Source organism: Aethina tumida, chromosome 1, assembly GCF_024364675.1.
Source record: "Aethina tumida isolate Nest 87 chromosome 1, icAetTumi1.1, whole genome shotgun sequence".
Classification (NCBI taxonomy): Eukaryota; Metazoa; Arthropoda; class Insecta; order Coleoptera; family Nitidulidae; genus Aethina; species Aethina tumida.
The window spans coordinates 10,213,572-10,241,101 of record NC_065435.1 but is presented as its reverse complement, the minus strand read 5'-3'; the positions used below and the strand labels follow the sequence as shown (position 1 = coordinate 10,241,101).

The following is a 27,530-nucleotide window of genomic DNA, read 5'->3' as shown; positions in this document are numbered from 1 at the left end:
AAATTTAAAATACATAAAAAACACTAAAATTAAAATCACTAAAACCGTAATAAATTACTAAAATTCTAAAAAGCTCTAAAAACATAAAATATCATTAAAGACAGAAAAAAATACCAAAACTTAAAAATTAGTAAAAAATCATACCAAATATATAAAATAATTATTAAAAAATTACTAAAAATATCACTAAAAACGTAAAGAATCACTAAAATCTCAAAAAATTACTATAAAATGAGGAGGTTACTAGAAAAGTAAGAATAGTCGCTATAAATTAATAGAATTACTAAAAATTGAAGAATATTAAAAGCAATAAAATCTCAAAAAATTAAAAAAATCAGATAAAATTATAAAATGGCTAAAAATACTAAAATTTTAAAATACGTATGTGAAATTATGATATAAGAATATTTTTTTTGTACAAATGAATTTAAAAATTTAAAATAATAAAATTATTTTTATTATTAATTATTAATTAATTAACATTAATCATTTAAAACTTTAATTTAATAATTATTACATGTTCGCATCTGATTATATATATTTTTTATAATTGTTTTTGTGATTTGTTGTTAACAGTAGTTACATTAAAAATCAGAAATTTTACTGCATTTTAATGTTTAATATACACATGTACTTGTATATAATTTTATGTGCATATTTACTAAACCATAATTACGAAACTGATATGAATTAATAGCTTCCTTGTTTTCCAAATGATACACAACATAAGTGAACAGAAAAATTACAAAAAAAATTGCCTCAAAACATACACAAAGTAAAAATTCCCCGGTCTAAATTAAGTCGACCACCGTCAAGTGGCAAAATGCGTAACCGCCTTCCAATAAACATCGAAACCGATTAAAAAGTTTACTCAGAAATGGCCGCACTCGATGTTCCGAACGCAACCGGCGTGTTAACCGTGTGCGCCGTCCAGGCCGGACCGCACGTAATTTCGTATTTCCCACCAGAAATTCAAAAGTTAGTTGTAGTAGCGCACTATACTAATCGACTTTGTCCATGACATTGTTGGCAAAAAAATCAGTCGCGTTTTAGCCACCAGAGAAACATCTCTAGGGGGGCCCGCGCTTGCGGTTAACATGAGCGGAACACGTCGGCGAAGCGACATTGAGCCGACGGCATGTAACAGGGCTGCGAACGCCCGATCGATCAATCACATCGACACGATTTAGATTTGTGCCTTTAACTTGAACTGTGATCGCAATTAAAATGGCCGAGTCGAGAATTGACGTTGGCTTCGATCTGTCCGCACTGATGACAGACGACTTCGATCTAGAGAGTGCCGCCGACTTTGAGGAGTTGCTCAAAACGCCGAAAAACCAAGACTATTACGAGCTGACGTCGAAAACGATACCGCTGTCGGAAAGGTGAGCTTGTGCTTGACAAAAAACCAAAAAAAAAAAATAAATAAATAAAACAAAAAAAAACCTGCGACGCCAGACGCGTTTAACACAAAAGCTTCACGCCCCAGCCCGAAAGTTGCGAGGGCGAAGCCGGCTGCCGAACCGGCGTCCGCAGCAACAAAGGAAGCTGGAACCCGTAACGTTTTAACGCATTAATCGCACCGCGACAACAAAATAAACAAACCTAATCATCGCTTTGACCTCTTATCTGAGGCGTTTACATTTCATTGTCGACCACTCTCCCTCCGCCGTCGGGACGCCGACCGGCCTTCTTCCGAAACGTCCGTTCGACAAACAAAGACGCCGAAATGTTCACGCGTCCCGAGCGGTCGACTCGAGTCGATTGTCTTATTTTAAAATTCGTCTAATAATAGACGGCAAGTTCAAATCAAAACCCCCCCGTTGAAAAATTGCCAAATGTGATTTTTCGAGAGTCGCCACACGCCGTCGCCGGCGTCGCGGCGATATTCGAATTCGCGGGAACGAGGCGGGAAACATTTTCCTGCTGCGAGACTCTCGCCTCGCAGTGTCTGTGTCGGAGAGTTATTCACGCGGTGACTCACGCAGTAACTAACGCTGCTTCTTGTTTCCTTTACGTATTTATTATCTTTATGAAATTAATATATGTTGTTTTTTTTTTTCGTCCTGCTACTGTTTTTAACGTGCGCTTTTGTTTTGTTTATACGTGACGCATCGTGAATATTGCACGAATTGATTTCGGTCCAATTTTGATCGTAACAAAAGAGCGTCCGTTTAAATCGTTTGCGTCTATTTTTATTGATGTTGCCATTCGAAGAATATTAATTTTTATTGTTAGCGGCAACGTTTTACATAACATATAATTTTCTTGTTAGTTGTCTTAATTCAAATGTAAACAAATCATTAATGCATTAATAAATTCATTTTTTAGTTGTTGTTTAAAATTAAATGACCACAAAAGTATATTATAATATTTTATAAACTGTATAATACTGTTTATTATATTTTATCTGTATTATGTATTTAAAATAAATAAATCATAATAAATAATTAATGGTATTCCACAGACAAATATTCCTTGTTATATAATCGAAATATATTCTTAGTCAACAATTTTTCTAGATATTTTTTCTGTAGTGTTTTCTTTTTTATAATATTGGGTACCGGGAAAAGTAATAAATATTGTTCAACAAAAAAATCATCAACAACTATTTTTATAAATGTTTCATAACAAATTCATGCCAGTGGAATAAAATTCTTGATTCTTGGAATTGAAGAAAAAATCAGCTTCAGAATTGAACAGTTTATTATGTCAAAAAACAATGACAATATTGTGGATAAGGTAGAATTTCCCACTTATTATTTTAAAACTTATTTTGAGTCTCTAGTGAGACATGTGGTCTTTCGTTTTTATGAAGAAGTAAAACACCTTTTCTATTGACTCCGGGAAAAATACTATTTTATAAATAAACTATTTTTATAAATGTTTCATAGCAAATTCATGCCAGTGGAAAAAATTCTTGATTCCTGGAATTAAAGAAAAAATCAGCTTCAGAATTGAACCGTTTATTATGTCAAAAAATGAATAATTGTCATGTGAAAAATATCTGGACAATATTGTGGATGAGGTAGAACTTCCCATTTAATATTTTCAAACTTATTTTGAGTCTCTAATGAGACATGTGGTCTTTCGTTGTTATGAAGAAGTAAGACACCTTTTCTATTGACTCTATGAGGAAGTTTGATGAATTTGATCAATTTTTGGCAAGTAGATAGTGGCACTGCTTGTTTAACCTCTTGATAGGTAGGTCCACAGTACAGTCATCAACATCTTTCTTGGACTGAACTTTTTATAAGCACCGTTTCATCATGTTTACCAGCTTCAACTTTTTGTTCAGACCGGCGAGAGTTGTGGTTATCAATTCATTTTCCCATATTTGCTTTGTTTGGAAGGAGGGAATTGGCAATCATCAAATGGTTAGTTTTCTTATCCTTATCCATTTGTCCAACTTTTTGATAAAACTCATTGTATGATCTTTTTTCTAATTAATTGATGTTTAATGACTGACTTATTTTCAAAACTGTTACAGGAGAATTTTGCACGAGATAATGCTTAATTTCTTCGTTGGTGCAAATTTCAGGAAAAATTTAACCTTGTATTAATGGCTACTTTAAACCGACGAAATCAAAATCGTTCTATTTCAAGTATTCCTGGATATATATAACCATAATATAATCTTAATCAACAAGATTTTTCAGTTCACAATTTTTCCTAGATATTTTTTCTGTTGTCTTTACTTTTTTATAACATTTTAATTACCGGGAAAAGTAATGTAAATATTGTTGAACAAAAAAATCAACAAAATTTTTATAAATGTTTCATAGCAAATTCATGCCAATGGAATAAAATTGTTGATTCTTGGAATTGAATAAAAAATCAGCTTCAGAATTGAACTGTTTATTATGTCAAAAAATGAATAATTGTCATGTGAAAAATATCTGGACAATATTGTGGATGAGGTAGAACTTCCCATTTAATATTTTCAAACTTATTTTGAGTCTCTAATGAGACATGTGGTCTTTCGTTGTTATGAAGAAGTAAGACACCTTTTCTATTGACTCTATGAGGAAGTTTGATGAATTTGATCAATTTTTGGCAAGTAGATAGTGGCACTGCTTGTTTAACCTCTTGATAGGTAGGTCCACAGTACAGTCATCAACATCTTTCTTGGACTGAACTTTTTATAAGCACCGTTTCATCATGTTTACCAGCTTCAACTTTTTGTTCAGACCGGCGAGAGTTGTGGTTATCAATCCATTTTCCCATATTTGCTTTGTTTGGAAGGAGGGAATTGGCAATCATCAAATGGTTAGTTTTCTTATCCTTATCCATTTGTCCAACTTTTTGATAAAACTCATTGTATGATCTTTTTTCTAATTAATTGATGTTTAATGACTGACTTATTTTCAAAACTGTTACAGGAGAATTTTGCACAAGATAATGCTTAATTTCTTCGTTGGTGCAAATTTCTGGAATTACCTTGTATTAATGGCTACTTTAAACCGACGAAATCAAAATCGTTCTATATCAAATATTCCTTAATATATATAACCATAATATATTCTTAGTCAACAAGATTTTTGAATTCACAATTTTTCTAGATATTTTTTCTGTTGTCTTTACTTTTTTATAACATTTTAATTACCGGGAAAAGTAATGTAAATATTGTTGAACAAAAAAATCAACAACTATTTTTATAAATGTTTCATAGCAAATTCATGTCAGTGGAATAAAATTCTTGATTCTTGGAATTGAAGAAAAAATCAACTTCAGAATTGAACCGTTTATTATGTCAAAAAATGAATAATTGTCATGTGGAAAATATCTGGACAATATTGTGGATGAGGTAGAACTTCCCATTTAACATTTTTAAACTTATTTTGCGTCTCTAATGAGACATGTGGTCTTTCGTTGTTATGAAGAAGTAAAACACCTTTTCTATTGACTCTATGAGGAAGTTTGATAAATTTGATCAATTTTTGGCAAGTAGATAGTGGCACTGCTTGTTTAACCTCTTGATAGGTAGGTCCACAGTACAGTCATCAACATCTTTCTTGGACTGAACTTTTTATAAGCACCGTTTCATCATGTTTACCAGCTTCAACTTTTTGTTCAGACCGGCGAGAGTTGTGGTTATCAATTCATTTTCCCATATTTGCTTTGTTTGGAAGGAGGGAATTGGCAATCATCAAATGGTTAGTTTTCTTATCCTTATCCATTTGTCCAACTTTTTGATAAAACTCATTGTATGATCTTTTTTCTAATTAATTGATGTTTAATGACTGACTTATTTTCAAAACTGTTACAGGAGAATTTTGCACGAGATAATGCTTAATTTCTTCGTTGGTGCAAATTTCAGGAAAAATTTAACCTTGTATTAATGGCTACTTTAAACCGACGAAATCAAAATCGTTCTATTTCAAGTATTCCTGGATATATATAACCATAATATAATCTTAATCAACAAGATTTTTCAGTTCACAATTTTTCCTAGATATTTTTTCTGTTGTCTTTACTTTTTTATAACATTTTAATTACCGGGAAAAGTAATGTAAATATTGTTGAACAAAAAAATCAACAAAATTTTTATAAATGTTTCATAGCAAATTCATGCCAATGGAATAAAATTGTTGATTCTTGGAATTGAATAAAAAATCAGTTTCAGAATTGAACTGTTTATTATGTCAAAAAATGAATAATTGTCATGTGAAAAATATCTGGACAATATTGTGGATGAGGTAGAACTTCCCATTTAACATTTTCAAACTTATTTTGAGTCTCTAATGAGGCATGTGGTCTTTCGTTGTTATGAAGAAGTAAAACACCTTTTCTATTGACTCTATGAGGAAGTTTGATGAATTTGATCAATTTTTGGCAAGTAGATAGTGGCACTGATTGTTTAACCTCTTGATAGGTAGGTCCACAGTACAGTCATCAACATCTTTCTTGGACTGAAATTTTTATAAGCACCGTTTCATCATGTTTACCAGCTTCAACTTTTTGTTCAGACCGGCGAGAGTTGTGGTTATCAATCCATTTTCTCATATTTGCTTTGTTTGGAAGGAGGGAATTGGCAATCATCAAATGTTAGTTTTCTTATCCTTATCCATTTGTCCAACTTTTTGATAAAACTCATTGTATGATCTTTTTTTTAATTAATTGCTGTTTAATGACTGACTTATTTCCAAAACTGTTACAGAAGAATTTTGCACGAGATATTGCTTAATTTCTTCGTTGGTGCAAATTTCTGGAATTACCTTGTATTAATGGCTACTTTAAACCGACGAAATCAAAATCGTTCTATATCAAATATTCCTTAATATATATAACCATAATATATTCTTAGTCAACAAGATTTTTGAATTCACAATTTTTCTAGATATTTTTTCTGTTGTCTTTACTTTTTTATAACATTTTAATTACCGGGAAAAGTAATGTAAATATTGTTGAACAAAAAAATCAACAACTATTTTTATAAATGTTTCATAGCAAATTCATGTCAGTGGAATAAAATTCTTGATTCTTGGAATTGAAGAAAAAATCAGCTTCAGAATTGAACCGTTTATTATGTCAAAAAATGAATAATTGTCATGTGGAAAATATCTGGACAATATTGTGGATGAGGTAGAACTTCCCATTTAACATTTTTAAACTTATTTTGCGTCTCTAATGAGACATGTGGTCTTTCGTTGTTATGAAGAAGTAAAACACCTTTTCTATTGACTCTATGAGAAAGTTTGATAAATTTGATCAATTTTTGGCAAGTAGATAGTGGCATTGATTGTTTAAACTCTTGGTAGGTAGATCCACAGTACAGTCATGAACATCTTTCTTGGACTGAACTTTTTATAAGCACCGTTCCATCATGTTTACCAGCTTCAACCCTTTGTTCAGACCGGCGAGAGTTGTGGTTATCAATCCATTTTCCCATAGTTACCTTGTTTGGAAGGAGGGAATTGGCAATCATCAAATGGTTAGTTTTCTTTTCCTTCTTCATTTGCCCAACTTTTTGATAAAACTCATTCCATGATCTTCTTTCTAATTAATTGCTGTTTAATGATAAACTTATTTCTAAAAATGTTACATGAGAATTTTGCACCAAATATTGCTTAATTATTTCGTTGGTGCAAATTTCAGGAAAAATTTGATCTTGTATTAATGGCTACTTTAAACCGACGAAATCAAAATCGTTCTATTTCAAGTATTCCTGGATATATATAACCATAATATAATCTTAATCAACAAGATTTTTGAGTTCACAATTTTTCTAGATATTTTTTCTGTTTCAAACTTATATTGAGTCTCTAATGAGACATATTGGGTCTTTCGTTGTTATGAAGAAGTAAAACACCTTTTCTATTGACTCTATAAGGAAGTTTGATGCATTTGATCAATTTTTGGCAAGTAGATAGTGGCATTTCACCGTTTCATCATGTTTACTAGCTTCAACTCTCAAGTTTGAAACATTTTTAAACTTATTTTGCGTCTCTAATGAGAAATGTGGTCTTTCGTTGTTATGAAGAAGTAAAACACCTTTTCTATTGACTCTATGAGGAAGTTTGATAAATTTGATCAATTTTTGGCAAGTAGATAGTGGCATTGATTGTTTAAACTCTTGGTAGGTAGATCCACAGTACAGTCATGAACATCTTTCTTGGACTGAACTTTTTATAAGCACCGTTCCATCATGTTTACCAGCTTCAACCCTTTGTTCAGACCGGCGAGAGTTGTGGTTATCAATCCATTTTCCCATATTTGCCTTGTTTGGAAGGAGGAAATTGGCAATCATCAAATGGTTAGTTTTCTTTTCCTTCTTCATTTGCCCAACTTTTTGATAAAACTCATTCCATGATCTTCTTTCTAATTAATTGCTGTTTAATGATAAACTTATTTCTAAAAATGTTACATGAGAATTTTGCACCAAATATTGCTTAATTATTTCGTTGGTGCAAATTTCAGGAAAAATTTGATCTTGTATTAATGGCTACTTTAAACCGACGAAATCAAAATCGTTCTATTTCAAGTATTCCTGGATATATATAACCATAATATAATCTTAATCAACAAGATTTTTGAGTTCACAATTTTTCTAGATATTTTTTCTGTTTCAAACTTATATTGAGTCTCTAATGAGACATATTGGGTCTTTCGTTGTTATGAAGAAGTAAAACACCTTTTCTATTGACTCTATGAGGAAGTTTGATGCATTTGATCAATTTTTGGCAAGTAGATAGTGGCATTTCACCGTTTCATCATGTTTACTAGCTTCAACTCTCAAGTTTGAAACATTTTTAAACTTATTTTGCGTCTCTAATGAGAAATGTGGTCTTTCGTTGTTATGAAGAAGTAAAACACCTTTTCTATTGACTCTATGAGGAAGTTTGATAAATTTGATCAATTTTTGGCAAGTAGATAGTGGCATTGATTGTTTAAACTCTTGGTAGGTAGATCCACAGTACAGTCATGAACATCTTTCTTGGACTGAACTTTTTATAAGCACCGTTCCATCATGTTTACCAGCTTCAACCCTTTGTTCAGACCGGCGAGAGTTGTGGTTATCAATCCATTTTCCCATATTTGCCTTGTTTGGAAGGAGGAAATTGGCAATCATCAAATGGTTAGTTTTCTTTTCCTTCTTCATTTGCCCAACTTTTTGATAAAACTCATTGCATGATCTTCTTTCTAATTAATTGCTGTTTAATGACCGACTTATTTCTAAAAATGTTACATGAGATTTTTGCACGAGATATTGCTTAATATCTTCGTTGGTGCAAACTTCAGGAAAAATTTGACCTTGTATTAATGGCTACTTTAAACAGGCGAAATCAAAATCGTTCTATTTCAAATATTCCTCGATATATATAACCATAATATATTCTTAGCCAACAAGTATTTCTGAGTTCACAATTTTTTTAAATATTTTTTCAGTTGTGTTTACTTTTTCATAATATCAGGTACCGGGAAAAGTAATATAAATATGGTTCAACAAAAAACAACTATTTTTATCAATGTTTCATAGCAAATTCATGCCAATGGAATAAAATCCTTGATTCTTGGAATTGAAGAAAAAATCAACTTCAGTTTTGACATCTTCAGATTAAACCGTTTATTATGTAAAAAAATGAATAATTGTCATATGGAGAGATATCTGGACAATATTGTGGATAAGGTAGAACTTCCCATTTGATATGTTCAAACTTATTGTGAGTCTCTAAAGAGACATGTGGTCTTTCGTTGTGATGAAGAAGTAAAACACCTTTTCTATTGACTCCGTGAGGTTGATTGAAGAATTTGGTCAATCCATTTAATGAAACTCATTGCATGATCTTCTTTCTAATGGTTGATTCATTGCTGTTTGCTTATTTCCAAAAATGTTAGAGGAGATATTACTTAATTTCTTCATTGGTGCAAATTTCAGGAAGACTTTGACTTCTTCATCACATACAGCATCTTTTTTAAAAAATCTGCGAGAGGAATAATTTCATTTCACATAAACTAATAAAGATATTTTATTACAAAATTTAATTTTTAAGTAAATACACGTGTTTTATTTTCACTAAAAATCCTGCCAGTCAAACTAAATTTTTCTAAAAAGTTAACACGAGCCAAATTGTCCTGAAACACATTGGCTTTATCAACTACTTTTTTAATGGAAAGGGTGGTCCTGGTGGATACTAATACATTTTAAATGAATATTTATTTTTAATTTTGCGTACTAAAATCTAGTGAACAGTTTCATAGGTTTGAGCGAATCGTTTAAATGTTAGGTAACTTAAAAAAAGCTCTTCAAAGTGTCAGAGTTTATTATTAGAAAAATAGATATTTACACAAAAAACAGGTACTGCAGTTCAATATTTACTCAACATATGTATTTCGTTTACTTACGATCACAGTGTATATTATGAATAAATTCTACTCTAGAATCTTCTTCCTTTCTTACTCAGAATTTTGATCCAAATATTTTAATAATAAAATACTTAATCTGTTTTTATTTTACATTAAAAATTGAATTTAATTTCTTGACAGTGATTTAACTATGTAAGACTTAGTTCATTTTAAAAACAGCATTAAAAAAACATAATCATGTTTAAATAAAATATAAAACGTAGTTTATATTATTTATATAGTCAAAATTAATAATAAATAAAATATATTTTATTGACATTGAAAATGTTGAAAACTATTCCATTGTTATTTTTCAAATTTAAATGAATTTATAATATATTTTAAGAATAAACTATTTTTATATACAAAATTATATTTAGTATTCAGAAATATAAAATGCATAATATTTTTTTCTCGTATATTTCATATATTTGACAACAAACACACAATAAATTTTTAACAGTTGGTCTAAATATTATTTTAAAAAATATTATGCATAATTTATAAATAATAAATTGGATTTTGAATAATTAATATAATAACACCAATTTAAAAAAGTCAATAAATGTTTTAAATAATTTTAATATGTGATTTATATAATTTTTTTAGTTATTAATACAACAAACTACCAAATAAAAAAAATACTAAAATAACAAAAAATTACTAAAAAAGTCTCTTAAAAAATTATTAAAAACGTAAAAACGTTAAAAAATAACAAAAATCACATATTTTTATTACCATTTAAGTAAATAATTGGCTCTTCAATTAATCAAATTTTATAAATATATTATTTAAATATTACTTTAAAAAATGTTATACACAATTTATAAATAATAAACTAGATTTTGAACAATTAAAATAATAACATTAACCTAAAAAAGACAAATATAATAATTTTAATTTTATTAATAATTTTTGTTGGCATTTATAATAATTAGTTGTGCTCCCAATTAAACTACAAATTTTAATTTATATTTAATACTAATAATTCACATATACACATACATATAGAATATCTTTTATTTTTTCTTTTTTTCGAATTTTTATGTACTTTTTTAATCATAGAAACATTGAATTTGTTATTTTTCTATGTAATATTAATATTCTTTAAATTATTTTACATAAAAAAAATAAAAATTTAGTTGATAAGATATAGAAATGGTGTTGTTATATTTCAATTAAATTGCCTCAAATTTCGTAAATAAATAAATATTTATTTAAAAGAAACAAATGATGCTGATTATTTATTTAAAATTCAAAATTTTATATTTCATATATTAATAGTAGACATCATAATTTTTCGCAGTTGATTTCTATCCAAACATTTTTAAAATCATAACAAAAGAGACTGTTTAAATCATTTAATCTATTTTTATTTATGTTACCACTCGGTAAAGATTATATCAATATTTAATTTTCTTGTTAGAATTGAAATGTTATTTTAAAAAATAGATTTAAAGTTAATCTGACCCAGTTCTATTCCATAATTTTTAAATAGTTAAGCCTGTTTAATATTTAATACACATTATAGGACAATTTTACGGTTACATAAATTACTTTTGGCTTTGACGAGTCCCATTTTATTAATTTATATTTTGTTTATTCATACCCATAAAGTTCTACAAAAACAATTTAATTATATTATATTTTTTGGTAAATTTTTACATTATGTTGCGTAAAATTTTATATTTCCGTTTAGTTTTATTTATAGCTCTCAGCATACATTAGGCAAAGTACAGGATTTGAACTTCATTGAACATTTCAGTTGACTCAGTTTTCTATTATTACGCATAGTTTTAAGTGAAAAGTAATCGATAAAATTAGGTACATCTAAACTATGTGTGCAGTAACCTAGTCAATCAAAATAAAATATTTTTATCGAACCTATCTATCTATCAAGAAAATTTATAGCATGCAAAAAAAAATGTGTTCACTGCTAATGAGACTATGTTGACATGGAATATTTGGTCAGACAGCGTAAAATATAAATTAAATTATGCATAATTCTTGCCAAGAAAATTTATGTTAAGTATGACATGCCAACACAATCTGAACATCATCATTAAAGTACATCTGGAACATCTACATATAATTAACCAAAATTGTATTTATAACAAATTTTTTAACACCTTAATTGTAAACACTGAATTATTTTGTTAATTGGGGATACATAAATTTCTTAAAATGTAAATTATTATTATTTTTTTGGCCAAGGGGTATTAGGTATTTGCCAGACTCTTCACCAATTAATTACATTAATTTATAGGCGGATCGGAAGATTTATCCATTTCAAAGTTAATGATCTATCTAATTGAGATGTAAATTTGCCAGTTACATGAAACATAGTAAATAGTCTTTGGCTAATAATCGTTAATTAATGATGCTAGTTTACAGATTTTGAGAAATTTCGTACGTATTATCCGAAGCACATTTTTTGGTACATTTTTTAACTTTTAAGCGTTAAAAATTACAGAAAAATTTTTTACAACTTGTTGATCTACATTTTTATGTACAGTAATCAAAAAGAGTATGAAACAGTTATTTTCTTGTTACAAATGTTACTTAATGTCTTCTCTTACCTGTTTCAAATCTAATTTACTGCATTAATCACATGATCATTATATTCACAGGTTTTTACTTTTTTTAATGAAAATTCAATTTTATCTATAAAAAGTATGAAATATTTTATTAATATTCATAAAAAATTAATAATAACTAAAATATTTTGATATTTTTGTTTCTATCAGTGCAATGAGTCAACAGGAATTTATTGCACTGCTCCTGTATGGTTTGAAGAAGTTCTTGTTTGCTTTTGACGTTTTTTGTACGGATGCGACGGTCTAATACTTTCCAAAGGTATTCAATAGGATTTAGATCGGGGGACTGAGACGGCCATTCAAGCACAGTTAAGGTTTTCATTAGAAACCACTCTTTAATAATTTTGGACGTGTGTCTGGGATCGTTGTCTTGTTGAAATATCCAACGAAGTGGCATCTCTTCCTCGACAAAGAGAAACATGGTGTTTTCCAGTACGTCCCTCTATTGAAAACGATCCATTTTACCCTCCACTTGAATCAAGGGTCCAACTTTGGATCGAGAAAAACATCCCCAAACCATAATGCTTTCGCCACCATGTTTAACCGTAGGAATTTGGTATTTAAAATGGTATCGTTGCCCCACTGGCCGTCTCACAAATGTTCTACCATCCGACCCAAGGAATTAAACTTACTTTCGACACTCCCGAGGACAGTGTTTCATTTTTCCATAACAAAAGAATAAATTTAATTAAAAAGATTAAGACTATTATAATTCACCTTTTCGTAGATTTGTGCTGAAACTAGCTGATTGAAAGTAAACCAAATAAAACAATTTCACTTTTTTTACAGCATAAAATAATGTCAGTTGTCTTCACTGTTTGTACTGAGAAATTTGTTTTTATAATTCTTATAATCCGTACCTGGTTTAACAGGCCATCAGTAATCACTCAGCATGTTATTTTTCCAATGATCTTACAATCTTATTTTCAGCTTCTAAATTAGAAAGAAAGTAATCTAAACGAGTGTGCTGGAAGTATATTTTTAAAAACAGTCTAACACCCATGAAAGTAGTCTTCAAAGTAGTAAATATTAAACAATTTTAACATAATTAACATTCTCTTGTTTGTGAAAAAATTATCAACCACAATTTTAAATATCAACCAAGATTGTGCTTTGTTTTTCTACATCATGTTACGTATTTGAGAGCTTTCAAATAAACGTTCTTTAATGTTTGAGGAAGACAGTTTCTGAAATACGGTGATTAGATACTGAAGTCTTCTTCAGTTTTTTATTAGACAGACAAGATTTGTATAGAGAAAATTTAATATAACTCCACTTGCTTCAAAAAGAGCTGGATTATCAACATTTTTAACTCTTTCAAAGCATGTTCAAAAGTTGAAACAGGCATGTAAAAATCTGATTGTCTTTATCTTTTAATTTTTTTCTTTTAATATTTTTTAATTGAAAATAAGTACTAGTGAAGTAACAGAAAAATAAAATTTATTTAGAGAAAATATACAAGACTTAATTAAATTAACATAAATCAGCAATTTTTATTTTTGATCAATTTATACAGATATAAAATTCATTATATGTCCTTCATGGGTATTAATGACTGCTTGACGCCTCCTCTGCATGTCTGCCATGAGGCTATCTAATTCTTTTTGGGATGTATTGGCCCATGTCAGCGAAATTACAGTTCAATTCGGTCACCTTCTTCTAGAGATTTGAACTATAATTTCACTGGCATACTGCCTTCACTGTTTGTACTGAGAAATTTGTTTTTATAATTCTTATAATCCGTACCTGGTATAACAGTCCATCAGTAATCACCCAACATGTTCTTTTTCCAATGATCTTACAACCTTATTTTCAGCTTCTAAATTAGAAAGAAAGTAATCTAAACGAGAGTGCACGATGCACATTTTTAAAAACAGACTAACACCTATGGAAGTAGTCTTCAAAGTAGTAAATATTAAACAATTTTAACATAATTAACATTTTCTTGTTTGTGAAAAAATTGTCAACCACAATTTTAAATGTCAACCAAGCTTGTGCTTTATTTTTCTACATCATGTTACGTATTTGAGAGCTTTCAAATAAACGTTCTTTAATGTTTGGGGAAGACAGTTTCTGAAAAACGGTGATTAGATACTGAAGTCTTCTTCAGTTTTTTATTAGACAGACAAGATTTGTATGGAGAAAATTTAATATAACTCCACTTGCTTCGAAAAGAACTGGATTATCAACATTTTGAACTCTTTGAAAGCATATTCAAAAGTTGAAACAGGCATGTATAAATCAGATTGTCTTTAACTTTTAATTTTTTTCTTTTAATATTTTTTAATTGAAAATAAGTACTAGTGAAGTAGCAGAAAAATAAAATTTATTTAGTGAAAATATACAAGACTTAATTAAATTAACATAAATCAGCAATTTTTATTTTTGATCAAATTTATACAGATATAAAATTTAGTACATTATATATCTTTCGTGGGTATTAATGACTGTTTGACATCTCCTCTGCATACCTTCCACGAGACTATCCAATTCTTCTTGGGATGTATTGGCCCATGACAGCGAAATTACACTTCAATTCGGTCATGTTTGAACTATAATTTCACTGGCATGGGCCAATGCACCCCAAGAAGAACTGAATAATCTCATAGAAGGAATCCAGATGATGTGTCAAACAGTCACATGTCAATTTTATGTGTATATAAAGAATAAAAATTGCTGATTTTATTAAATTTATTACGTGGTGTACTAAATACTTTTTATTTTTGTTGACGAGAACTTACTGTTAATTAAGAAATTTTAAATGAACATTAGAACCGTTTAATAATTCAGGGAACCCCACAGATGCGTGACTCAAAATCGTTTATCGCTGACGTAAAATTCGTACAATGTGATACCGATATGTGGTGAAACATTAGCGAAATTAACAAACACTAATAATATTATATTAGTCTTCATGAAGTTCTCCGGTGCCACCGACGAGGATGATGCAACATCATGACACCACGGATGTGGGTTATTATTCCCCGACCAGAAAAAAATATATAAATAAATTTATTGTTCGTTCCAATGTTATGTATTTATAATGAGTTAGCGTAAAATTGTAGTTTGGTTTATTTTTAAATCACTATTGGAGCCAATTTTAAATTCCCAACGTGCCCGAAACGTTGTCCGTCGTTGCTTTATTAAACCGTCAAAAATCACATTTCAATTCCGACCCGTTCGCCCTATTTGCAGTGCGTTTAATTAATTTAAATTTATTTACAAAAACCCGTCCGTTTATTTGGCAAACACCGGCGGCCTGTTTGCCCGCTTAAATAGGGCGTGCGTGCGGCAAGTTGATCCACGTGGTGCCCGGGGAAGGACCGACCCGGACGGCGTTGTTTTCGTGCATGTTCGCCCGCGATGTGAACCGGGGCCAACGTGCACACGGGGTCGCGGACTTTAATTGGAAAATGTAATCCGGACGCAACTTTCCGTCCGGCATTCGGATGTTTTGCCACTTGCAAATGTCACGAACGCTCCACTAAATGGGACAAAAATATTTACTTTTTGTGTTTAACTTGATGAACGGTTGCGTTCCGTGTTTATGCAAAAATCGACGGGATGATTAAAAGTGCACGCGTTCGATACATTTATTAACCGTTTTATTTTTTTAGATTTCGTGATCATACGCTTTGTAGTGGGTTGTGGTTTTTAAAGTAATATGATATTAGGAGTAGTGACATATCAACAATAAATTACACTAGTATAAACAATGTACTCTTTTGTAATAAAATTTTACATGGAATTAAAAAGTGTTTGGGTTAGTCACCGTTTTTGAAGGCTCATACTTTTGAAAGTTGGAGTACCTGGTGACATAATGGACTGTAGAAACGGCATTTTTTATGATACTTGAGTCTAATTTTTTTAAACTGTAGAAGAAAGATAGACAAACATTCAAAACTATAATGTGACATCATAATTAAGGATGGTCGTCAGATAATTATGAATAATTAAATAAGAAAAAGAAGTAATTTTTTCCTTTTATTCTCCATATTTTCCATCAACCATTAAGAATCACATGAAAGGGAGCAAAACCAACGCTTTCTTTACTTGATTGTATACAGTAGGAAAAGCGTTTGATCCGTCTGAGTTTAGAGAAAGACATCATGTATGACAGAGACAGTAAAAGTCTGCCCCATAGTGGGAGACTTACTGTCTCTATTGTACATGATGTCTCTTTCAGGATTCTGATCTTTTCGTACTGTGTAGAAATCTTTCGTTTTTTGTTTTAGTCTTACGTTTTTTGACTTGGAAAAAAGTATGGAATAGTATGATTTTTTCACAAACAATATAATGATAATTATGTTAACTTAACATTTATTACTTTTAAGACTATTGCCATAAGTGTCAGTCTGTTTTTAAAAATATACATCCTGCACTCTCGTTTATATTACTTTCCTCCTAATTTAGAAGCTGAAAATAAGGTTGTAAAGTTATTGGAAAAAGAATATGTTGGATGATTACTGATGGACTGTTATACCAGGTATGAACTATAATTTCGCTGACATGGGCCAATACATCCCAAGAAGAATTGGATAGTCCCATGGAAGGTATTCAGAGGAGGTGCCAAGCAGTCATTAATTTCCATGAAGGACATATAATGTACTAAAATTTATATCTGTATAAATTTGATCTAAAATAAAAATTAGTGATTTATGTTAAATTAATTAAGTCTTGTATATTTTCACTAAATAAATTTTATTTTTCTGTTACTTCACGAGAACTTACTTTTAATTAAAAAATACTAAAAGAAAAAATGAAAAGATAAAGACAATCAGATTTTTACATGCCTGTTTCAACTTTTAAACATGCTTTCAAAGAGTTAAAAATGTTGATAATCCAGCTCTTTTGGAAGCAAGTGGAGTTATATTAAATTTTCTCCATACAAATCTCGCCTGTTCAATAAAAAACTGAAGAAGACTTCAGTATCTAATCACCGTTTTTCAGAAACTGTCTTCCTCAAACATTAAAGAACGTTTATTTAAAAGCTCTTAAATACGTAACATGATGCAGAAAAATAACGCACAATCTTGGTTGACATTTAAAATTGTGGTTAATAATTTTTTCACAAATAAGAGAATGTTAATTATGTTAAAATTGTTTAATATTTATTACTCTGAAGACTACTTCCATAGGTGTCAGTCTGTTTTTAAAAATATGCATCCTGCATTCTCGTTTATATTACTTTCCTCCTAATTTAGAAGCTGAAAATACGGTTGTAAAGACATGGAAAAAGAACATGCTTACTGATGGACTGACTGTTATACCAAGTATGACCGGATTGAACTATAATTTCGCTGACATGAGCCAATACATCCCAAGAAGAATTGGATAGTCTCATGGAAGGTATTCAGAGGAGGTGTCAAGCAGTCCTTAATACCCATGAAGGACATATAATGTACTAAATTCTATATCTGTATAAATTTGATCAAAATAAAAATTGCTGATTTATGTTAAATTAATTAAGTCTTGTATATTTTCACTAAATAAATTTTATTTTTCTGTTACTTCACGAGAACTTACTTTTAATTAAAAAATACTAAAAGAAAAAATGAAAAGATAAAGACAATCAGATTTTTACATGCCTGTTTCAACTTTTAAACATGCTTTCAAAGAGTTAAAAATGTTGATAATCCAGCTCTTTTCGAAGCAAGTGGAGTTATATTAAATTTTCTCCATACAAATCTTGCCTGTCTAATAAAAAACTAAAAAAGACTTCAGTATCTAATCACCGTTTTTCAGAAACTGTCTTCCTCAAACATTAAAGAACGTTTATTTGAAAGCTCTTAAATACGTAACATGATGCAGAAAAATAACGCACAATCTTGGTTGACATTTAAAATTGTGATTAATATTTTTTTCACAAACAAGAGAATGTTAATTATGTTAAAATTGTTTAATATTTATTACTCTGAAGACTACTTCCATAGGTGTCAGTCTGTTTTTAAAAATATGCATCCTGCATTCTCGTTTATATTACTTTCCTCCTAATTTAGAAGCTGAAAATACGGTTGTAAAGACATGGAAAAAGAACATGCTTACTGATGGACTGTTATACCAAGTATGACCGGATTGAACTATAATTTCGCTGACATGGGCCAATACATCCCAAGAAGAATTGAATAGTCTCATGGAAGGTATTCATTCAGAGGAGGTGTCAAGCAGTCATTAATACCCATGAAGGACATATAATGTACTAAATTCTATATCTGTATAAATTTGATCAAAATAAAAATTGCTGATTTATGTTAAATTAATTAAGTCTTGTATATTTTCACTAAATAAATTTTATTTTTCTGTTACTTCACGAGAACTTACTTTTAATTAAAAAATACTAAAAGAAAAAATGAAAAGATAAAGACAATCAGATTTTTACATGCCTGTTTCAACTTTTAAACATGCTTTCAAAGAGTTAAAAATGTTGATAATCCAGCTCTTTTCGAAGCAAGTGGAGTTATATTAAATTTTCTCCATACAAATCTTGCCTGTCTAATAAAAAACTAAAAAAGACTTCAGTATCTAATCACCGTTTTTCAGAAACTGTCTTCCTCAAACATTAAAGAACGTTTATTTGAAAGCTCTTAAATACGTAACATGATGCAGAAAAATAACGCACAATCTTGGTTGACATTTAAAATTGTGATTAATAATTTTTTCACAAACAAGAGAATGTTAATTATGTTAAAATTGTTTAATATTTATTACTCTGAAGACTACTTCCATAGGTGTCAGTCTGTTTTTAAAAATATGCATCCTGCATTCTCGTTTATATTACTTTCCTCCTAATTTAGAAGCTGAAAATACGGTTGTAAAGACATGGAAAAAGAACATGCTTACTGATGGACTGTTATACCAAGTATGACCGGATTGAACTATAATTTCGCTGACATGGGCCAATACATCCCAAGAAGAATTGAATAGTCTCATGGAAGGTATTCATTCAGAGGAGGTGTCAAGCAGTCATTAATACCCATGAAGGACATATAAAGTACTAAATTCTATATCTGTATAAATTTGATCAAAATAAAAATTGCTGATTTATGTTAAATTAATTAAGTCTTGTATATTTTCACTAAATAAATTTTATTTTTCTGTTACTTCACAAGAACTTACTTTTAATTAAAAAATACTAAAAGAAAAAATGAAAAGATAAAGACAATCAGATTTTTACATGCCTGTTTCAACTTTTAAACTTGCTTTCAAAGAGTTAAAAATGTTGATAATCCAGCTCTTTTCGAAGCAAGTGGAGTTATATTAAATTTTTTCCATACAAATCTTGTCTGTCTAATAAAAAACTAAAAAAGACTTCAGTATCTAATCACCGTTTTTCAGAAACTGTCTTCCTCAAACATTAAAGAACGTTTATTTGAAAGCTCTTAAATACGTAACATGATGCAGAAAAATAACGCACAATCTTGGTTGACATTTAAAATTGTGGTTGATAATTTTTTCACAAACAAGAGAATGTTAATTATGTTAAAATTGTTTAATATTTACTACTTTGAAGACTACTTCCATAGGTGTTAGTTTGTTTTTAAAAATATGCATCCTGCACACTCTTTTATATTACTTTCCTCCTAATTTAGAAGCTGAAAATAAGATTGTAAAGTTATTGGAAAAAGAACATGCTGGGTGATTACTGATGGGCTGTTATACCAGATACGGATTATAAGAATTATAAAAACAAATTTCTCAGTACAAACAGTGAAGATAACTGACATTATTTTATGATGTAAAAAAGGTGAAATTGTTTTATTTGGTTTAATTTCAGTCAGCTAGTTTCAGCACAAAATCTACGAAAAGGTGAATTATAATAGTCTTAATCTTTTTGATTAAATTTATTATCTTTTGTTGTGGAAAAATGAAACACTGTCCTTCGGAGTGAAGAAAGTAAGTTTAATTCCTTGGATCGGATGGTAGAACATTTGTGAGACGGCCAGTGGGGCAACGATACCATTTTAAATTCTAAATTCCTGCTGTTAAACATGGTGGCGAGAGCATTATGGTTTGGGGATGCTTTTCTCGATCCAAAGTTGAACCCTTGATTCAAGTGGAGGGTAAAATGGATCGTTTTCATTACAGGAACGTACTGGAAAACATCATGTTTCCATTTACCGAGGAAGAGATGCCACTTCCTTGGATATTTCAACAAGACAACGATGCGAAACACACGTGTAGAATTATTAAAGAGTGGTATCTAAAGAAAACCTTAACTGTGCTTGAATGGCCGTCTCAGTCCCCCGATCTAAATTCTACTTACCATCTTTGGGAAGTATTAGACCGTCGCATCCGATCAAAAAACATCAAAAGCAAACAAGAACTGCTTCAAACCATAAAGAAGCAGAACACATTGCAGAGACTGATGGATTTCATATCTATGTTAAAATATGCCAAGCAGTGACAGAAGCAAAAGATTATATAAATATTGAAATATTTGAGTTATTTTCAATTTCTTATGAATATTAATAAAATATTCCATACTTTTTCAGACCAAATCGATTTTTTATTAATAAAAAAAGTAAAAACCTGTGAATATAATGATAATTGTGATTAATGGACCAATCTTGCAGTAAATTAGATTTATTCAAATTGGCAACAAATTAGTACGAAATAACGTTAGTAACAAGTAAATAAATATTCCAAATTTTTTTCCACCACTTATATCAACTTCTGAACTCGAGTTTAGTTTGGCTTAAATGAATTTTAAAGTCGCTGAACCATTCGTAAACAGGGAATCACAATGACGCAACGATAAAGTTTCCTATGTGGATATCTCAAATGATTGTATGAGGTCTTTAGAAAAAATTTGCTAGATGACTTTTCATAACAATGAACAATCGTCACGTATCAAAGTCTTTAGAAAGTGAATCAATCTAATTAGATAGAGCAAAGTTTACTTGCTACCAGTTTTATATTTTTATTATAACTTCAGAATTTGTCCAGTAATAAATTAAAATTATTATTATGTCTGTATATTTTATCACCTTTTTAGTTTTGTTCTTTATCTCTCTCTCTCTCTCTTTCTCTGGGTATGTGACTGGCATTGATTTTTGTTTTTACTGACAACGAAAACGCAATAATAACAGTTTTAACATTAACAAAGAAATTTTTTAGTTGGTAATCATAATTATAATATATTTTTCCGGTACTGAATACTGTCAAGGCTTTTGCGATAAGCGACAATACACCTCACCATAGAAATATTTTAGCTCTTGCTTTTAATTTAGCCTTAAACACAATTTATTATTATTATTGTCGTTTATTTATAGAACGTCAAAAGAAAATGAAAAATTTACATTTAAAATTAATGCTTATTATAAATTGTAGGTCAATTCTATATTGTCGTTTTTGAAAAAATTGGAACTTATGACTCTCCATCTATATCTTTGATTTTGAAACTGGATGTTGAAGAGCTATCCTCATAATGATGTTTAAGAACTGAGAAGTATTTCCTCAATTTTATATAATTTTTCAAACAATTATTCAGTTGTATCTTTTAAGAGTTTTTTAGAAATCAAGACGAAAGTGGTTATAAAGTTGTCTATTTCCACGTTGACCTATTCTTAGTTTTATTCCTATTTTAGACATTAACATACCTATGGAAATAAAAGAAGTGACTGTATTTCATGATCAAAAATTTAGATTTTGTGGTTTTACCTAATAAACACCCTGTATAAAGTACAAGATTATCTCAAGTCTTCTATTCTAGTTTATTAGTTCTTCCTCTTAATTTAACTTTAAATGCATTCTATGATTATAATTGTCTTTTATTAGGTACCGGAAAAAGTAATTTAAGTTTTTAACATTATAATAAAACAAGAAAGTGCATGTCAAGAGAAATAATGTTGTGGGTTCTGAAGAAATGATTAACTTGAATTTTGTCTTCAGGAACTTTTTCTCTTTTAATATTTTGAAGCTTCGTTAGTCTCTGATGAGACATGTGATCTTGTATTGTTATGAAGACGTAGAACACATTTTATATTAACTAAAAATTGGACTAAGACAAAAATGAATACTAGTCACATGGAGAAACATCTAGACCAAATTGACTATGATTATATTGACTAAAGAAGCTTGTCAAGTAAGTTTTTCATGAACTTGGTCAATTTACCAGGAGTAAACAATTGTATTGATTGTTTGGCCTCTTGGTACTACCTGACTACTAAAAGTCCATGCTCAATTCACCCTACCGTCATCAAAATCATACTTGGGTTAAGACTTCTTAATTTAAGTACTGTTTTGACAAGTTTACTAATTCCAACCCTTGTCCAGACCGGTGAGAGTTGTCATAACCAATCCATTGATCGCATGTAATAATACTACGATCAAAAGGTTCATTTGCGTTGCGTGCAAGGAGATAATTGTCAATTGTCAAACGCCTGATTTTGTTAACCTCACTTATTTAATGTAGAATATATTTGGCCAATTTTTTGATTAACCCTCTTTCTAATGGTGTATTCGTCATAGTTTAAATATGTTGCACAAGAATTGTACTCGAAATATTGCTTAATTCCTTCGCTGGTACAGATATCAGGATGACCTTGAAGTTGTTCATCTTCAGTTACCACTTTTATCACATCCAGCATCTTTTCTTAGCAAATTTTCATGAATATAATAATCTGTAAGAAAAGAAATGAATAGCATAGTTAGAAAACCAATAAAAAAGCCTTCAAATAGAAACCATTTTGTATAAAATATGTATTTTAATCTTTTTGAGATTTCATGTTTTGACAAAATCAGTTTATAACATTTCTAAAAATATTATACTGAGAAGTAAGATTTTCTACTTAATTTAGAAAATTTCTGGAACTATATTTAACTGCATATTTCAAATTAAATACGCTGACAAAAATAGCTCCAACCAAAACTCAGTCCAAAAGCACTTACCACATTGTATGCAGTAATATATTAATTTGTTTCCATTATGTTTTTTATAAATTATTTGATTTGAACTTGTAGTTTATCATTAAATATGAATCCTAGTGTCAATATTAAAGGACAATGACTCCCTTACGTTGATTTATTTTTTGTAGGTAAAATAATAAAAAAAGGACAATGAGGGAGGAAAAGAATAAACCGCATCGGACGTCGAGATAAAAATAACTAAAATGTTATTTTTCTTTTTAATTTTAGTACTCCAAATTTGAAAACAACAACAACTGTTTTATCCCGAACACAGCTTAAACAGCAACTAATGCGAGATCATGCCATTTTAGAGCAACAAAGGCAACAACAGCAACGTGATGACAGAGCGAAGCTGCACCACCAGCACCAGCACCACCGTCCAATAATGCCGCCGTCAGTGAAGGTGCCAATACAAAATTTGTCGTCGGTACCGCCGCAAGTGCTCGAAGTGCAAACCAAGTTAGAGAATCCGACCAAATACCATGTGATCCAAAAACAGAAGAGCCAAGTCAAGCAATATTTAAGTGAATCGTTCCAGCAGCACGGTAACACGAACTACTTTCCCGGTATTAATTTGTCGTACGGACAGACTCACAGTGCTCCGGTCAGCAGTAATAATAATTTGGTACCGAACACTGGTAGTATTAACTTCACGTCGCATTCGCAACCGTACAACGTGCCCATCGGGAATTCGCCGAACTTCGATGGATCGGCAATGTCGCCGGCGCTCAGTTCGGGAGCCACAAGTACTTCAGAGGTGAGGTTTTTCTTGGTACTCATTTTTTGTTTGTGCAAGGTTAAATTGGCTAATATTTGCTGTTCGATAGAACTGCACCAGTCATGTATCATAACAACGTCAAATGAAAGAAAAAGAGTTACTACATCTTATGACCAAGAATCTAGAGTTACTGTAGTGGTCTACTAAGTTACAGCATCCTTGATAAGATATACACTACAAAATTTTCGATCAGGTTGTTTCAGTTCTTACTTTTAATTGAGCTGTAAACCCAAAATAAAAGCTACGAGAAATTTTTCAGTGATATCTTTCAAGATTTTTTAGATATCAAAATGAAATTAGATGCAGAGTTATCCTCATGATGATGCATTCTTAGTATTATTATCAATATGTCAATTGAAGGAAAGAAAGATGCTGTACCTCATGACCAAGAATCTGGAGTTACTGTATATGTGACATCCTTTATAAAATAAACACTCAAGTTTGCACTAGATCAGGTTGTTTCAGTTTTTGCTTTAAATTAGGTGTGTGTAAAGGTTGGAAAAAGTGATTTTTAAAGATTAAAGAGAGTTACTGCTTCTATTTGTGCAAGGTTAAATTAGCCAATATTTGCAATTTGAGAAAACTGTACAAGTCACCTGAAATTAGCTTTGATTAATGACTTGGTGCTAGTTTCTAGTTGTAAAAATGTGACAGATCTATTGGGACAGCTTTAAAGTATTAAAATAGAAAAGATAGACGTAAATTATCATTCCACATGTCATGTAATACGAATTAATAACATTCAGTTATCAATTTTTAGGTAATTGTTTTTAAAAAATGGCTGCTCCATGCTTTACATGCGTGAACCTTTGTGATAACTGCTGCTGCTAGTTTCTAGTTGTAAAAATGTAACGTTAGAACTGCTGGAACTTGAAACAGATTTTTCAATTTAGTTTTATTCTCATTTAAAACATCAGCATATCAATGGAACCAAAAGGAGTTGCGGTACCAATGTGTTCAAGGTTAAATTAGCTGGTACATATTTGCATTTCGGTAAAACTATACAAATCACACAAGAACGGCTTTGTTTAACGCCTTGGTGCTAGTTTTTGCTGTATAATGTAAGTTTAGACCCACTGGAACCACTTCAAAGCATCAAAGCAAAGAACCAGACGTAAATTATCATTCCACGTGTCATGTAATACAAATTAACAATGTTCAGTTATGAATTTTTAGGTAAATATTTCTAAAAAAAATAACAATTCCGTGCGTGAACGTGAAAATTCGTTTAATTAATCAAGTCAATAAATTATGCTATTGAGACAGACACGTTCGGTTTACCGATTGCCTTAGCCGGTTAACCTGACATTTAAAAATGGTGCCACTGGTTTAACAACTACTTTCACCAAGGACACTTTATTAAAATTTTAATCTAAATAAAGTTTTTAATAATGAAATTGAAAAGTTTGGCAGCTGATGATAATTGAAAGTAAACTTTATTGGGGGTAATGGGGACTGATTTAATGCGAATGTTAATCATTTTTAATTGCATATGTTGTTAGGAATGCAGTACAAGCATTTTTTTCACTGATATGTTGATAAAAGTTTGAATAAGTATAACAATAATGTATAAATCAAGTGAAATTAACGGACGTAGTTAGACAACCCAGATTACAGAGGTGATTCCATAACATATACATTTGATGATAACATTGAATATTTTTAGTATTAAAACATATTTTTATAATAATTTGTTTATAATATAATAGAAAAAAATAATAATAAAGAAATTAAGTGTATAATTAGTGATATGATGAACATATTTTAAAATATCTCGTTAAAGATTATTAAAAATTTGAAAAAATGAAAACCTATTTTATATTATTATTATTTTCTAATAACATTCAAATTAAACTAGGAACAACTCAGGAATTTATACAATTTTTCATTTTATTATTTTATAATTTTTTAATATTAATAGTATAATTCATATTTTGATTTGAAAAATTAAGAGAAAAATATAAAAAAATAAGTGAAATATTTTTTGTAATTTACATAAATATCAATTGTTAATATTGTGATTAAATTAGACACAAGAGTACAAAAATATAGTTTTAAACATCGATAATTTAATTTAAAAAATGTAAAGGTTGAGGCTTTAATTTAAAAAAATAATTAAAATATTAATTTGTATGATATTGGTTCAAGCTAAAAATGTATAATTTATTTAAATACTTACAAATAATATTATGACAATGAAACAGTTTTAAAAATATTACATCATAACCACTTTTAGTTGCACGAAAATAGGTGTAAAAATAATTAACCAGAGTATTATAGTGAATTACTTTAATTAACATACTGGAATTAATTTGGTTCACATCGAATGAAATAATTTTTCAACTTATTTGTCTCAGATATTATTAAATTAATTAAAATTGCCACTATCAAGAGCTAAAATTAGTCTGTTAATAAAGTCAAAACATTAAATGTTCAAGCCTTTAAAACAATATAGCTAATTTAAATTATTATAACATAGATTAAAACTAGCTGGTAATAATAAAAAAGATTATTTTTAGTTGAGTAATATTTACATACAAATAATATGAGTCACATTTGAAACTATCAGTGTATTTATCAATTTCGTGTGCGTGCCTTAATTAAATATATTATTTAAAAGAAAATGGCTAAAACTACACATGAATAAAATTTTCATGAGCCGATAATTTGCATGAAATTAACATAAATGAAAAATTGTAAGGATAACGTTCATTGTAGTCTCGGTTTAATATAATAAGTAAAGTTGTGTGAACAAAATCAACAGAAAATTATTAGCAATGACCTAAATTCTATTATTTTATGTTATTTGAATATAATGTAAAGGAAATACATTAATCATGGATAATAATTAATTTAGCCGTCTAATTATGAGTGAATGCATAATTTTTCTTGTTACTTGTTTGAAGTGTTCAAGTTGAATGTGCCCCTATTCGCTTTCTATGTACCCTTATAACGTTTTACGAGTTCTGACCGAATATTAAGGGGATCCACTTGAATAGACACTAATTCTATACTGGGTTAAAAAATGTGCTTGTCTGCTGGTGATAATATGTAATTTTTACAATACCACATGCATTTATTTCCATTATAATTACTGGCGATATACCATACCGGAAAATATTGAAATAGCAAATTTATCTTTATTGTATAATTAAAAACAAAAATAATAACACGAACATCGTTTTTCTTGATGGGTGGCTTTACGTACCGTCCATCAATCTTCATTTGCTTTTTGATCACGTTTATCGGCCAACTAGTGTTCGATACTGCATATAGTATAATAATTATGTAATAGTCATAATCCGTAATAGTAAATGACAATCCCAAGGATTTTTCATTAGTTTATAAACTAATATCACTAATTCGAATAGCCAACAACAAATCTTTCATGGGCTATGATT

The 27,530-nt window shown here is 29.7% G+C and overlaps 1 protein-coding gene across 2 annotated transcripts in view; it reads left to right on the top strand.

Annotated features, from left to right (window-relative positions):
• The first annotated feature begins 1,015 nt into the window (after positions 1-1,015).
• The window catches only part of LOC109595078 (transcription factor EC), a 93,753-nt gene continuing 67,238 nt past the window's right edge, over positions 1,016-27,530 (top strand). The window contains exons 1-2 of one of the 2 annotated variants that reach the window (XM_020010356.2): positions 1,016-1,385; positions 23,580-24,108. In XM_020010356.2, the coding sequence (XP_019865915.1) occupies positions 1,228-1,385; positions 23,580-24,108 (687 nt within the window). In that variant the 5' untranslated portion in view covers positions 1,016-1,227. Of the gene's footprint in view, positions 1,386-23,479; positions 24,109-27,530 lie in introns of both variants that reach the window. The other variant, XM_049965599.1, reaches the window with a different exon arrangement.